A 14,908-nucleotide genomic window follows, 5' to 3' on the forward strand; every position below is an offset into this window, starting at 1 on the left:
AGAACCAAGTACACGTGAGAGGTGTCAAATATACATTCATACTGATTCGTTTACATTCGAAACGTCCACGACTCTGGTGGGCGGCTACGGCGTGCCTGTGCTGGGCCCCTCCCCGCGCGACCTCCCGTGGCCGTCTGTCGGAGGGACCACGTCTCTCCTGTGGACAGTGACAGTACCGACTGGAGTTCTGTGAGCGTCACGTGCGTCGAGCCCTCATTTTAGCAGGGGTGAGTCCGTCAGTGTCACCACCACCACGGCTGGGGTGGACCCAGGTGTAGGGCCTAGAGCGTCCAGGATTTAGGCCACGCTCCGCTGAGAGCAGTGAAAACAAAGCTGGGAGCCTGAAGGAGAGGCGCCTGTGTGTGCTCTGGAGGCTCCGTGTCCCCCCCATCACCGACACCCCTGCACGGACACAGCCGTGTGCTCTGGAAGCTCGACTTCTCCGAGTCACTGCTGAGGGCCCAAGGGCGCCGATCACTGGCGATGAAAGAAACCGCTGTGTGAGCATTTTCTATCGTGATTCAGTTCATCTTCCTGTCGCACACGGAAAGCGAAGTCAGGATGACCCAGCCCTCCGGTGGCCTGGGCCTGAGGGGAAGCCCCAGACATGGGCCAATCCTACATCATTCGAGGCACATTGCTCGCCCTACGGGTAATTTGTTTTCCTCTCTGCTCAACACAAAACGGATTTAACCCTGGACTTGTGTAAAGATTTCCAATGAATTTCCTCGTTATTTCTACTGACTTTATGTGGACTTGTTCCTTCTAGTTATTACAGTGAATGCACCGGTAGGGCTCATGTTTTGGGGACCTTCGGACTACTGTGCTGTCACTTCAAGCATCAACAAGAGAGGTCTTTGGTAACACGCTGTGGACTGAGGACAGACGACTGGCTGTGTTCCCCAGTTTTGAAGGAGGCCAAGGAGGAAGCTTCGGCTGGAGACGTGTCTCCAGAAGACCAGGAGAGCTGTGGGGGTGGAAGGCTGAGACCCCAGCCCATCCCCTTCCCCACCGTGCTGGAGGGCTGGACGCACCTGCCACCTCCCCCCACCCGCCAACATGCACAAGTCTGACGACAGGACCCTCTCCTGGAGAAACTGATGGTCCCAGCGCAAAGACACCGATGGTGACAGCGCAGCTGATGAACCTGTCTCAGCACTGGGAGTGTCTACTGCACGCCTCGGGGTCTCGGTCCCTACGTGCCTGGGAAATGAGGATTATGAGGAACCGGCGGAGGACAACAGCAGGACACAGGGAACCACCCCCTCGCTGCTGGAAGAAAGGGATATGGAGGGAATAATCTGTGCGGAGGGGCAGAGAGAGAAACAAGGAAACATGAAAGAAACAAAGAGAAAGTTCTGTCTTGCAGTGTGAGGTGCCCTGGACACCCTGCACCCCTGCTCACACCACTCCCCCTCCTCCTCCTTGTTCTATTCTTGTTCTTGGTTCTCATCACCTTCTAGAATGTTCCATCCTTTAAAACAATATCTTTTGTTTATTGTTGACTGTGTCTCTACCCAGATGAGCTCCCCCAAACAGGGACTCTTTCGACTCACTAACGAATCCCCAGTGTCTGACACATAGCAGATGCTCCAATTAGTATATTGGTGAAAGGAATCGATGATTTTATATCCCTTGGGGTTTATGTAAAGAAATCTAATCGGGCAAACTTCAAGCCATTATTAACTCCTAGAAAATATAAAGTTCTCACATACGAAAGGACAGAGTATCAAGGTGACACCGAGTCGCTGGGCTTTGTTAAGCAGGATGCAATGACTGGCGGATAGGCCGGAGCTCGGGAGGCTCTCGCTGCGCCGTGGTCCAGGCGGAATCCCACTGGGAGCGGAGGGACTGCCGACAGCAGGGAGGCTTCCTTCTTTCTGGCTTGACTTTTGCTAAGCCTCGTGGTTTGTTTCTCAAGCTGCGTGTGGGGCAGACGCGGGGTCTGGTCAGGACTGAGGCTCAGGGCGTGTGACTCGCTGGGCCTGGCTCGGGTACCGGCTACTCTGAAAGCTCACGGGGCGGCGTGAGCCGTGCTGCCCTGTGCGTGTGGACACGGGAGACACCGCCGCAAACACGCGCCTCCGGGTGAGGCCGAAAGACGGGCTTGAATGACTGACTCTGAACCCAAACTGCTCCTCCCCTGGGCTCGCCCCCCACCCCCAAAAGTACAGTGGGGGTCACAAGCCCAGCCTGAAATGACAAACTGTCCTCCATGTCTGTCCACCGAACAAAGTCCCGATTCTTTGGTCATTAAAGCTGTGTCTCTCGAAACACAGAACTTAATGATGGCTTGGCTTGGAACACCGACCGAGGACACGCTCCTCCAACGGTCCGAGGAGTGCACGCGAATGCGCCTGAGACACTCTGTGCCGGGCAGAGCCAGCTGCCTCCAGGAGCCTCGAGAACACCACGGTGCTGGACACAAGGATCCCCCAGGATGCCATTGAGTGGCCTCCAGCAGCCGGCACTGCGGCCTCCTGGGCCGAGCTGCAAACCATCACTAGGTCGCTCACACTAGGTATCCGGACTTGGAAAAGAAAGCACATCTTTCAACACTAGAGAACAACTAAGTCCTGTCACATGGGGACCAAGCCCAAAGTCACCCGAGAACACAGGCACAGGGTCGGCCCCTTTCCGAAACGGAGCTGGCCTTTCCCCGTTTCACGGATCAGCCGTCAGCAGCTGCCAAGCGCCGGCCTTGTGCTCTGCAGCCCCGGGCAACCGAACGCCGGACCTTCGGGGTTGGGCCGCGCTTGGATACATGTATTTTTCCTGGCGAATCACTGAATTGAGATGAATTATAACCTGTTTGGTTTCTTTACTTTTCATCCTAATCCTGGTTAAGCCAACTATGCCCGCCACGTCTGCACGCATGCCCAGGCTGATGGCGCCGGCGTAGGGCCTGCAGGCCGCTCGGGCCTCGTCCGGGGGTCGGAGACGCACATCCCTGGTGCGGTCACTGTCCCACCGAGCGCTCTCCTTCCCCTGCCAGCACCTCTCCTCAGACTCCCAGGACCTGACCTCTTTCACAATCAAAAACAAAAATAATGAGTAAGGAACTTCCTCCCTGCAGGCCACCGCGTCATAAGCCATGTCCCTCTGTGGGCCCAGGGTGACCCCCACAGGTGCCTGCCGTGGTTGCTCCCTCCAACCTCCCCGGCGGACAGTCTGCAAACAGGCATACCACGCTGACCCAGCGCTGATGTGAACATGAGAGAAATGGCTATGAACCCTCCTTGGGCTTCACGGCCATTTACCACCGCAGCCCTGTCCCTCTGCTGTTCTTGGTGGCAAGACTTCTGCAGAGAGGTGCTGGAGCCCACCGCTCTGCTCTCACCCTTGCCCCTCTGCCTCCCATCTCTCTCACGCCTTTGTCCCCAGGTTCCCTAGAGGTGGGTTACATGGGAGCAATGCTCAAACCTTCCCAAGTTTTAATAACCCCCGAGGCACAGACTACAAACTCCCCAGCCTGGCCTCCAAGGCTGTGCACATCTGGATCCCTGCCAGTCCCCTCCTGGTCACAGCCCCTGGCTCCCTTTGGCCAAGGCCAGCCAGTCTTCCCAGCCCTCTGCCGACAGCCAGTCGACCTCTGCCTCAAGGCCTTTGCCCTTGCCCTCGTCTTGGTCAGAGCGTGCCTCCCTCCATGCCACAGGGCACCCAGTCTAAGAGCTCAGAGAAGTCTGCTGTCATCCTCCACGGGAAGTAATGCATACTTCGCAGACCTGCCATGCTCTGCGTCAGTGTGCACACATCAGAACGCGCTCGTCCGTCCCCGGGTGTCCACTGATGGCCTGGCCCCGTGAGGCCCATGGATCAGGGCCCAGGCACAAGCCATCTAGAAGGGTGGCACATACGAGGTCGTCATGCAAGGATCTGACAGGTAACTGAACAGACATTGTAGTATGTGACGTCTCTCAGACTGGACATTGCTATGAAGGGTGAAGGAGTGTGACTTCTTCCTGTGACAGTGGGCAGATGCTCACCGTCCCATGGCCACTGAGCTCACTAATGATATCAGTGACCTGCATGTCTAGAGACAGTCTAAAGGTACATTTCAGCCCCACTCAGCTTTAGAAAGTCGCAAAGTCTAACTAAGTAACATATTAATGATTTCATGTCATCGTAGGTGAAAGCACGCTTGACTTGCTTGTCCAGGATCAGAACCAAAGCACTATCCACGGGATCCCCAAATTCAGCAATGTTTTCTTCTAAGGGCAATGCTACTTTACATGAGGCCTCCGTACCTCGAAAGCACAAGTGGCACTAAAAGTCGTTCTTACTGAACCCAGGGTTCATGGAGTAGTTTTCTTCTCTTTTTTATATTACTACGGTTTATTGTGTTTTATTTTATTTCTGGCAAGGAAAAAAGCAAAATTGGGCTAGTGGCCTTTCTTGGGGGGGCAAAGGGGAGAGAGTGCTGTGTTTCTAGGTGCTGGTCCTGTCTCTGGGGCTCCACTCTGTTAGCTGACCTCACTCCAGGTGCAAATGGCCCACAGTGCTGTTGGGGAGTCCTTTCCTGAGCTGGGGGCCCACTTCCCCAGACCCCGTCCTGGGGTGCTTCCGCCCAGTCTGGCTCCTGACCCAGGTATTCCTAATACTCCCAAAAGATGCATCCAGAACATTCCAAGATAGGGCACCATCCATGCGTGGATGTACCCAAGTTTAGGCTCTGCCACCGTTCACTCAACTTTTTCCAGAAATCATCTATCTGTAAGGGTTTTATGAGAATTGTGTGTGAGTAATCCTGGGTGTTTTTTAAGTTAGACTCATTTATTCGGCTGTCTACTTGTTTTTATCAGAAGCACACAGTGTGAAGAAAAAGAGAACACAGACCTTCGGGCAAGAGTGCGGATAAAAGAGAATAAACAGGATCCTCCAAATTCACAAGGAATCAGCAGAAACATGAAACAACACGATGCAAAGAAAGTGTACAGCAGACGGAAGACACCCAAGAAATTGGAGCCAAACTCCGAAAACGGGAGCCATTACAGCTCGTAAAAGCGACCAAGCATGTGTGTGAGAAGATATGTTTTTTGTTTGTTTGTTTGTTTGTTTTATTTGAGAGAGAGACAGAAAGAGAGAGAGCGAGTACACAAGAGAGTGTGCACAAGCGGGGGCAGAGGGAGAGGGAGAAGCAGGCTCCCCACTAAGCAGGGAGCCCGATGCAGGGCTCAATCCCAGGACCCTGGGATCATGACCTGAGTCGAAGGCAGAGGCTTAACCCACTGAGCCGCCCAGGCGCCCTGAGAATATATAGCATTGATTTGATAAAAATCAAATCCATCACAAAGGACAGTTTTTTTCAAGATCCATAGAGACCTCATAATGCCAACGGTTAAAAACCCAGAGAATGAACAAATGTCAGGCACAAGGTAACGGAAGTGAGGGTTATAGTGTTAAGTTCAGGGAAAAATGGCTAAAGTTGGAAAGCAATATCCGGGGTAGAGATGGTCCTCATTTCGCAGGACACCATGGGAGGAAGCGATAGCGTTACCCACACAATGCGGAACTTCAATGTTAATTACAGAAGTAACCGGAGAAATGGAAAAATACACAGTTATGAAATGAGATTTTAAAACATTTCTCTCAGAAACATATGCATGAAATAGACAAAAAGTCAGAATACATTTGAATAGATAAGTAAGGACCGTGATCTAATTGCCATATAAATAACTCGACTTCGACACAGAGCGCACATTCCTTCGTTCCCACAGGAAGCAGTTATAAACACTCCCATGCCCAAGCCATCAAGGGAGTCCCAAAAATGAGAAAAATGATATAATTTTTAACTCTTTCTTTGGTCAGAATGTAATAACATCTGAAATAACAAATTACTGTGAAGCCTCCATAGAGTTGGAAATATTAAACTGTAATAATTCTAAATAACTCACAGGTTTGAGAGTAAAAGCAATGTTACCTCTTAACTAGAAACAGTATCCTATATCCCCCCTCGCAAAGGAAGAAGAAGAAGAAGAAGAAGAAGAAGAAGAAGAAGAAGAAGAAGAAGAAGAAGAAGAAGAAGAAGGAGAAGAAGAAATCATGACGTGTGAAGATTCCAGTTTTCAACAAATACTTCCAGAAGCACGGATTCGTGTACAAAGTGGATATGCGGTTGTAGGTGAGGACTTGTAGTCAGATCTGTTCTCTCCTATCATGGGTCTATCTGTCCTGGATCCTTCACCCATCCAACAACCATCTATATCTGTCTATCTGTAAGTTAGCTTATAACTTTTATTCCAAAATATTTGATGGGTATGGGTATGTCATTCCTTAGAGGACAGTGATGTTGAACATGGGTGGATTTGATGAAGTTTAGAGTGTATCATACCAAGGCCTGAAAACCAAAATAATAAAAATATTAAGAAAAATGTAGATACTTTTTAATGTATAAAACCACTTAAGTTCCCTGAAAAATAGATGTATTCCCAAAGTGACTTTCTGCTTTAGTTCATGTGGATAAATAAAGCGATATGTATATAAATACAAAATTAGAGGAACTAAACTAAAACAGGCAAAACAAAAACAAGCAGACAAAAAACCTGCAATACAAAAAATTTTACAGAACTACTTAAGGCAGATTTTTAAGTGTCAAATGACAAATTCAAATCTAGAAAGCTACTGGTTTTTTATACTTTTTTTGAAATGGTTTCTACGTTAATATCTAAGTGACAGAGGAGGTAAATTAAATCAGCCCAGCCGGGGCCCCTGGGTGGCTCAGTGGGTTAAGCCTCTGCCTTTGGCTCAGGTCCTGATCTCAGAGTCCTGGGATCGAGCCCTGTGTGGGGGTCCCTGCTCACTGGGGAGGCTGCTTCTCCCCGTCCCGCTGTTCCTTCCCCTGTTTGTGCTGTCTCTCTCGCTTACTCTCTCTCTCAAATGAATAAAATCTTTAAAAAAAAAAAATCAACCTCACCTGTGAGGAATTCTGTTTGTTCACATTTGCAACCTGACTTTCCGTGGCCATACCAGCTCAAACACATTTTAAAGACTTTATTCTTAAGTAATCTCTACACTCAACATGGGGTTCAAACCTACAACCCCGAGATCAAGACCCGCACGCTCTACCAACTGAGCCAGCCTGGGCCCCTTGGATGCATCTGAAATTCATTGTTTTGATGTCAAGCGACATCCTTCCTGAGGAATGCGGCAGACATCATCTTCAATACTAAAGTCCAGTCACCCCTGGTGACTCCGTCCTGATGTTTGCCCCTGAACTAGCGATGTCATACTTTAGCCAAACAAGCGCCCAAAGACAGTGTCAATTCCAGATACTTCTGGTTTCCCCACCAAACCGAGAAGGTCAGGCGCCTTCTCACTATGGGCACATGGGGTGGGGCAAGGCACAGAAAGAAGAGCAGGGTCCGCCGCCCTCGGAGGGGCGTCTCTGCGCATGAGCCACAGCGTGAGAACCCCCGGCGGAGCGGGGTCCATGGCCAGCCAAAGAGGACAGGGGAGCATGGAGCCCAGAGGACGCAACTTCCCCTGTGACCCTGGAACGTCTTTCTGTCCGGCCACACTGGCGCACCTCGCAAGTGGAGTGGAGAATGACAGAAGAGAAATGCACCAAGGAACCTCCCTCCCTCCCATCTGCCGCTGTGGTGCCCAGGAGAGCCACGGGGCACACAGTCCCCAGGAAATCACTTTCCTGGCCCTGTCCCAGGTAACATGGCTGAACGGAAGTGGCTGCTAGGCAGGGCTGGCTCTTTGATTTGTGGAAACCAGGGCAGCATGAGAGGTCAGTAAGAATTTCAAGTTGGAACGGCAGAGAATGAGAGAAGCAGGGACCCTTCTCCCCGCCGGGTCCTGGACGCAGGTCACAGGTCCTGATGCCAGTCCCTCTGCTAGTTCCTTCTCAGTCACTGGGACCGTCCAATCAGCTACCCCGCCCACTCCTTCGGGATTCCCATGAGTTGGGCCCTTTCGAATGTGGGAACTGCCGAGGGAGGATTCTTCTCCTTCCCTTGGGAACCCACGCAGTTCATGCTCATGTGGCTTGTATCTGAAAGAGGTAAGAAACAAAGAAATCACAGCCCCTCTCCTGTCATTGAAAATGAGGTTGCAGGAGAGCTGCTCTAACAGAGTTACCTGCTAAACCTCATCTTGCATTTCTGCAACGTACAGCCAAATGCTTCCTGTCACGACCCAGGCCCTTCAGCTGAAAGCAAATAATTCTGCTAATGGGTCGGGAAGGAGTCACCGAAGTATGGGCAGAAATAACCCACTCGGTGCAAAGGATTACAGGGGGGCCTGCCTTGGTGTGATCTTCTGCAACAGGAAAACAGAGTCTCATCGATCACGCTCTGTTTGACCTAAACTCTTCCTCTGCTTTCCGAGGAGAACTGTGACGGGGAAGAAAAGGGCCCGTGTCCCATCTGCAAAGTGTTTCCTCTGGCGTCTTTCCGCTATCGTCCAGGAAGGCGCGCTGTTAGTGTTCGTGCTTCCAAAACCAGACACTAGTTAAGATAAATGACACGAAGAGCCACTCCATTTAGATAAACTCAGAAAAATAAAGGAAATAAGCATCTGTGTGATTTACGGTTCTTGTTTCAAAGGCAAGCGATAAAAGAGCCTGATTCATGCTCCAGTGAAGACAGAGGTGGTGTGGACTTGGGTGCGTGCACTGCCGTCTGTTCCAAGGCCAGCTCGGAGCCAGCCCTCCGTGTGCAGCCCAAGCCACGAGAAGCTGCCGGCTGTCCCCTGGCTGCACACCAGCCCCGAGGAGCCGCCGGGAACGGCTGATGCCTCGTTCTTTAGCCATGATGCTCCTGCCGGCCGCAGCCTCTTGGAAACTTTAAGATCCTCTTCCTCCAGTGAGGAGACCCCTGACTCTCAGTCCACGCCACTGCGGACGTTTCCCAGCTGGGGGAGCCCACGTGGCCCCCGAGGCTGGGGCCCCACAGCCCACCCGCTGCACCAGCTCAGCGCTCGGCTCAGGTGAGCATGCAGACGCTGATGGGGAGGCCGGGAGTTGCAATCAGTGTAGCAGGTTTCATTTTCATTTCAGTTAAAGGCTAGGGATTAAGTTGTTTTCAAGTCTCCACTCCTGCATCCCAGTGAATCAGGAGCAGAAAATGGCCAGTTTTCACTGATGAAAACAAAACAACTTCTTAAATTAAGTTCTATTTTCCCAACTCAATTGTTTAAATAAAACAATAATGCCCAAGGATTAATATATGTGATACAAGCTCATTCTTCTGTGTTTTGCTTCACATTCGGATATGAATTTGTTTCTCTTTTTACACCACAAATAAAAACAGCCAGGAGTTATCGACTACTTAGTCTGTGTGCTGCAGTTAGAGTGTGGGGATCTCACATGAATTCCTTCAACACACCCTCACTCTCTGTCACCCTGATTACGTACCAACTGGACACACAAGGGGCATCTGAACCGCACTTTAAACCAGCTGTTGAGCTCACACCATCCTTGCTTTCCACGATTTCAACAATTCTGGCCGACACAATCCACTCTATCAAAAGGACTCTGACGTACAGAGTTGGGGCCAGAGGCTGGGACATCCTGTCCCACCTGTTCGGTACAAACCTGGGAGGTCCTGCTGGTCATCAGGCCTCTGCTGTTTACTGGGGATGCAGCGGGAACCTCGGTAGGGGTCCCCCGGCAGGAAAGCATGGTGGTAGGTTACAGCCAAGCTTAGGAATACCTCCAAAAGCTTTCTTTGTCCGTAAGAATACAAATATTCGAAAACCTTACACATAAGTCAAAGAGCAGATGGATGGGGCCTCTGGATGCTTCCTGGATGAACCTAGGGCGTCCTCGCTATGTTTCAACAATGCTGTTCCCAGGCATCAGTGCAGTTTCCCCTGGACTAGTCCTTCGGCTCTGAACTGTGCCTTTTTTCTCAGCACACAAAGCTCTCGACAGAATTCACTTGTAAAATTTTACCCAAGTTTGGAACACATCAAAGAACACAGAGATGTTTTAAGTACAGATCCCTCAACACCGAAGGACAAACTTCATGGAAGCAGAGGAGGCTTAGTAAGAAAAACAATGGGCCACACAGGTGACCTGCAGGAAAAATGAGTGACTTCCTAATATGCGTGTGTTGACAAGACAGCATGTGGAAAACGCAACATCCACTTAATCTTTCTTGGAAGGAATTAATAAGCATGAAGGAACAGGCGAATCAACATAGCACATGAGGACTTTTCCAGAAGAAGTGAGACTGTTGGCTCCCTGGGAAGGAGGGCCAGAGTGAGTTGGGTAGTCACAGGTGTCTGTTAGCAGGAAGCAGAGATGGTCTTTACCTGATTCTTGTGTCTGAGGTCTGAGGTCCTGAGCTGAGTGTGGATGGGGAGGAGGAGGAATTCTCGAGGACACTGGAGGTGACACAGAATCCTAGTCCTGGGAGGGGGCCCATGACCAGAGAGGGGTGGTGGGGTGGGCTACCATCCTGGGGGGCCACCTAAGAGAGGGGCCGTACTTTTCCACTGAGAATATGGGCTTTGGATTTCCTGGAAGCTTGTAGCTCCTGAGTGCCATATTCAGCATGGGTGACATGTTGGGGGTAGCCAGTGTGGGTCTCGGGGGAGGAGAATGGAGGAGGAGCTGGGCAGAAGGGTTCCGCTGGGCTGGCAGGACAAGGGTTGCAGTGGCATCCCTGGTCTGTGGGCTGAGGATGGGCCAGGGCGGGTCTGGGCAACGAGGGGTAGAAAGGGAACTGGCCCAGTGAGAAAGGACAGTGGGAGTGTGGGTCCAGGACTGCGTGAGCTGCAGCGACATGAGGCAACCATGGCCAGTGTGGGGTGGCTTAGGCCACAGTTTCATAGCCAAGGCATGCCGAAGTTAGGATTCCGGCTTCCACCACCGACAGAGACCGCAAGGCCAGGGCTCCAACATGGGAGACCAACTTCCTTTCCTGTCAGTCCGAGCTGGTATCAGCCGGGGCCGGGTGAGGGCAACTCTGCCTGTGGGGGTCAGCAGGGAGTCGGATGCCCCTCCGTCCTGCGCCTGAGGCTGGCCCTGCCCCCAGGGCTGGCCCCGGGGCGTCAAGGAAGGAGAGGCGGGGGTGGGAGAAGAGGAGGGGGAAGCAGAGCCCTCGCGGGGCACCCACGGCAGGCCCCTGCTCCCTGCTGCTCGCTTCCCTCCGCCCCAGCGTGAGCAGGGAGGGGACAGGGACCACCTCGCGGGACCTCCGTGTGGGAGTGAAGGAATGCGTGTGTGTGAGTGTGCACTCACTTATGTGTCTGCGAGTGTGTGTGACTGCACGTGCGTCGGGCTTCCTACCGACAAAGACAAGAAGGAGCAAACGCATGTGGAGGGGCACCTCCTGGGAGGCGTATTGGGACACAGTGACAGCAGGACCCGACCACACAGCAGCAGCATGCTGTTGGGAGCGTCCTGCGCTGGCAGCAGCCGCGTCACCTCCCGAACACCCTAACTAAGGCTTCTTAGAAGGAGAAAGTCAGGCAGCCGACATGGAGGCAGCAGAGAGGGGGGCAGCGGAGCCCCAGCTTTCTCCCACAAGGGGGGGCCCGCAGCACCCCGCCCCCCCAGGAAAGCACCAGCTGCTCTTGCCTGTGGCTCTGGTCTCTCCTGCTTCCAGGTCTGAGCCTGCGTGGGTCACAGACACCAAGAGGCCTGAGCCTGCGTGGGTCACACACACCAAGAGGCCTGAGCCTGCGTGGGTCACACACACCAAGAGGCCTGAGCCTGCGTGGGTCACACACACCAAGAGGCCTGAGCCTGCGTGGGTCACACACACCAAGAGGCCTGAGCCTGCGTGGGTCACACACACCAAGAGGCCTGTTCTGGGGCTCCTCTCTCAGGTCACAGCTGACTTTGGTGATGGTTAAAGTCCTAAAGCTGGCAGCTGGGAGCTGCGGGCTTAGTTCTGGCTGTTGCCTCGACCTCCCCTCTAGGGAAGCCTCACTGGGCAGGTGGACTGCGAGGGTGGGAGCCCCTCACAGGGTATGCGAGCTGATTTCGTGCAAACACCAACCGTGCCTAACTCTCTGGAGCTTAAGCAGATCTACCTGGTTCCTCCTACCTAGGAAAGTGACCCGCACACACATCTCTTCGTCTTTGTGAGGAAGGTCTCTCTACGGCACCGTTAACGGGCTGTTTGGGAGTGCCCCAGGTGAGTAGACCCTCACGAGAACTCAGCACAGCGTCGGAAGAGAAGAGCAGCAAGCAGCACCCCTGGACAGCCACGTTCCTGTGTCAGGAGGTTCCGTGGAAATGATGGAAGGAAAGATCCTGAGCTCTGAGATAAGTGGCCTCTGTCTCTATCCTGAGCCAATGACCAGGGACCCAACAGCACATAGAGAAAGCAAGAGGGTCGCGCGCCCTCCTGTGTGTCACCGCCTCCTGGAAAAGCGTCACACTGCTGAGGCCCATTTCTGCCGACCGAGAACCAGTTCACCAGCTCCGGGGGATGTTTAGGATCAAGAAATTTCAGATCATCTTGGACAGTTTTTAGTGTGTTTGCTATCTGACGACTCGGGAATCAGACTTTCATTCCACGTGGATGTTACTCACACGATTCTCCCAATCCCTCTGGGACGTGTCCCTGTGAAGCGGAAGCCCGTGTACCCCACGGAGGGGATGGGCGTGCCCGGGTCGCCACAGCTGGGAGCAGGGCCAGCGTGGCTGCTCCTCGGGGCCCTGCCCAGCCTATCAACTTGGGGCACCGGCACCTTCCTGAGAACTCTCTGGGGACGGCAGTAGCCCAGGCAGAACGGGACGCCAGAGCGCAGGCTTTCTCGGCGCGATCTCACACGTGCGTGTGCGGGAGTGTGCCTGTGCGTGCGGGGACACTGCAGCAATCCACACACCCCGCCCCACCGGTCCTGTCCGGAATGGATCCTTCTGACACGTTTCATTCAGGAGGCAAACAAACCAGAGCGAAAGGAACTGGAGGGTGAGAAGGAAAACGCGAATGTCACCCCAGGATGTCATCACCCTGCGGCCCGCGGTGATCAAGTGAAAATACGGCAAAGGGGATGCTCGGAGGAGAGCTGGCGCTTACAGTCCCAAGGTAGTTCAGACACACCTGTAGAGGCAGTTCTGGTTCTTCTTGCCTCTTCCCGTTTCCAGATGACACAACAGCAATCAGCACCACCTTTCTCCAGATTCTGGAGCTCCCGAGACGCACCGGATGTATTTGCAAAACTCTGACACGTGTCTGAACGAACGTGACAGCTCTTACCTGGGAGGGCAGGCAGACACTTTGCAGGACACCACCCCGGTGACAGGTCGGGTGCGGGGACTGCAGAATGATGTGTTGACTTGAAACCTCAGGTCTCGGTAACAGCCCGCCCTTATGGTCATCTGCCCTGCAGGAAAGGGTGGAAAATATTACAAAGACCCAGAAATGTACTCTCTGGGGAAAGGCAGATGAAGAGCAAAAGAAATCCCTATTTAAAAAGGATTTAGCATATGGGTAGCATGTTTATGCTAATGACCAGCTGGACAGCTCTGGACGGACTAGTCCTTGTCTGACCTGTCTTCTGATTGCTTGTCAGAGCATGTCATCTGTTCTAAGACTCGCACACTTCCCTCCCAGATCTTTGCATCTCTAAAGTCGACGTGTGTCTTTGTCTTGGAATCGGTGCTGACATACATTTGATGACACATTGTTCTTTCCTATTGTTTCCAGAGTTGGGAACCGCAACCCACTTCTCAAAAGAGACACAATAACCTGATTTGTGTTTCCGCTGGAGAAGTAGCAATCGGAAGCAATCAATAATAAGCCAGAAAGAAATACAGACCAAAAACATAAAGCAGTTTGTCACCAGAGAGTTGAGAGTTAGATTTTGCCACGGTTTTAAGCTGAACGGAGGCCGTCTCCCAGTAAGGACGTAGGTGTCCTATGCAAGGAAATGCCTGGAATGAAAGCTGGTCCTGTCCTCAGCCCCCATTCATGTCCCTAATGTTCACAGCTTTGCAAACATGCCCGAATTTGTGCAGCATCTTAATTCATTATATTTCCCAAAAAGGGCGTTATTCTTTACATGAGGTTCCTAGAACTGAGTCAAACAGGCAGAAAGTAGAATGTTGGTTTGCCAGGGGCTAGGAGGAGGGGGACAGGGAGTCACTCTTCTGTGGACCCAGGGCTTCAGTCTGGGAAGATGCACGAGATCTGGAGATGGACGATGGGTACGTTCGTGCAACAGTGTGAACGGACTTAACAACCCGAGTTGTTCAGAAACATTCTGCCCTGTATGCTTTACTAAGGGAGCTCTAACTAGATACACGTTTTGCAGGACAATATTCAAGAGTTCAACCAATTGAGAGAAAAATAAAGAAAAAGAACTCAACTGGTATTGATTTAAAATGAACACAAAATATACCAAGAGCTACAAATGATTTCATTGCTGCCCTTGGAAAGCCTGATGGAGTCCTGCTGCTTGTGTGGCCCTACCACCCCTTCGTCTACAGCCCAAGCCAGGGCACAACCCAGCACAGCCTCCTGCACCCAACTGGATTCCGGCAGATGTCAGAGTAAGGGACAAACCAAAGATACAGTTTCAGAGGAAAGAACAGCACGGTGTAGACCCCAGGCACGACCATCTCTAAGAGCAGGGTCCATGCAAAGACAAATCCTTCTTTACTCAAAGAAAACCAAGTCTCTAAAATATACACGGGACAGAGGGGCTAAGCTATGTCAGAACGAATAAGACAAGTCAATGCCTTAAATGGGGAAAGTTACATTCTCTATGAAAATTTTTTAAAAAGATTTTATTTATTTGACAGAGATCATAAGTAGGTAGAGAGGCAGGCAGAGAGAGAGGAGGAAGCAGGCTCCACACTGAGCAGAGAGCCTGATGCTGAGCTCGATCCCAGGACCCTGAGATCATGACCTGAGCAGAAGGTAGAGGCTTAACCCACTGAGCCACCCAGGCACCCTGGAAATTGGTTTTCTTAAGAAGTCAGAAGAGAGGAGTCCTC

The 14,908-nt window shown here is 52.0% G+C and overlaps 1 protein-coding gene across 7 annotated transcripts in view; it reads right to left on the reverse strand.

The window, feature by feature from the left end:
• Positions 1-14,908, reverse strand: part of ADAMTS16 (ADAM metallopeptidase with thrombospondin type 1 motif 16) — a 143,934-nt gene that overhangs the window by 26,402 nt on the left and 102,624 nt on the right. For all 7 annotated transcript variants that reach the window (XM_082723451.1, XM_082723448.1, XM_082723450.1 and 4 more), the window contains one exon: positions 13,167-13,293. In XM_082723451.1, the coding sequence (XP_082579577.1) occupies positions 13,167-13,293 (127 nt within the window). The remainder of the gene's footprint in view (positions 1-13,166; positions 13,294-14,908) is intronic.

This window comes from Mustela nivalis, assembly GCF_964662115.1.
Source record: "Mustela nivalis genome assembly, chromosome: 3".
NCBI classification, from domain to species: domain Eukaryota; kingdom Metazoa; phylum Chordata; class Mammalia; order Carnivora; family Mustelidae; genus Mustela; species Mustela nivalis.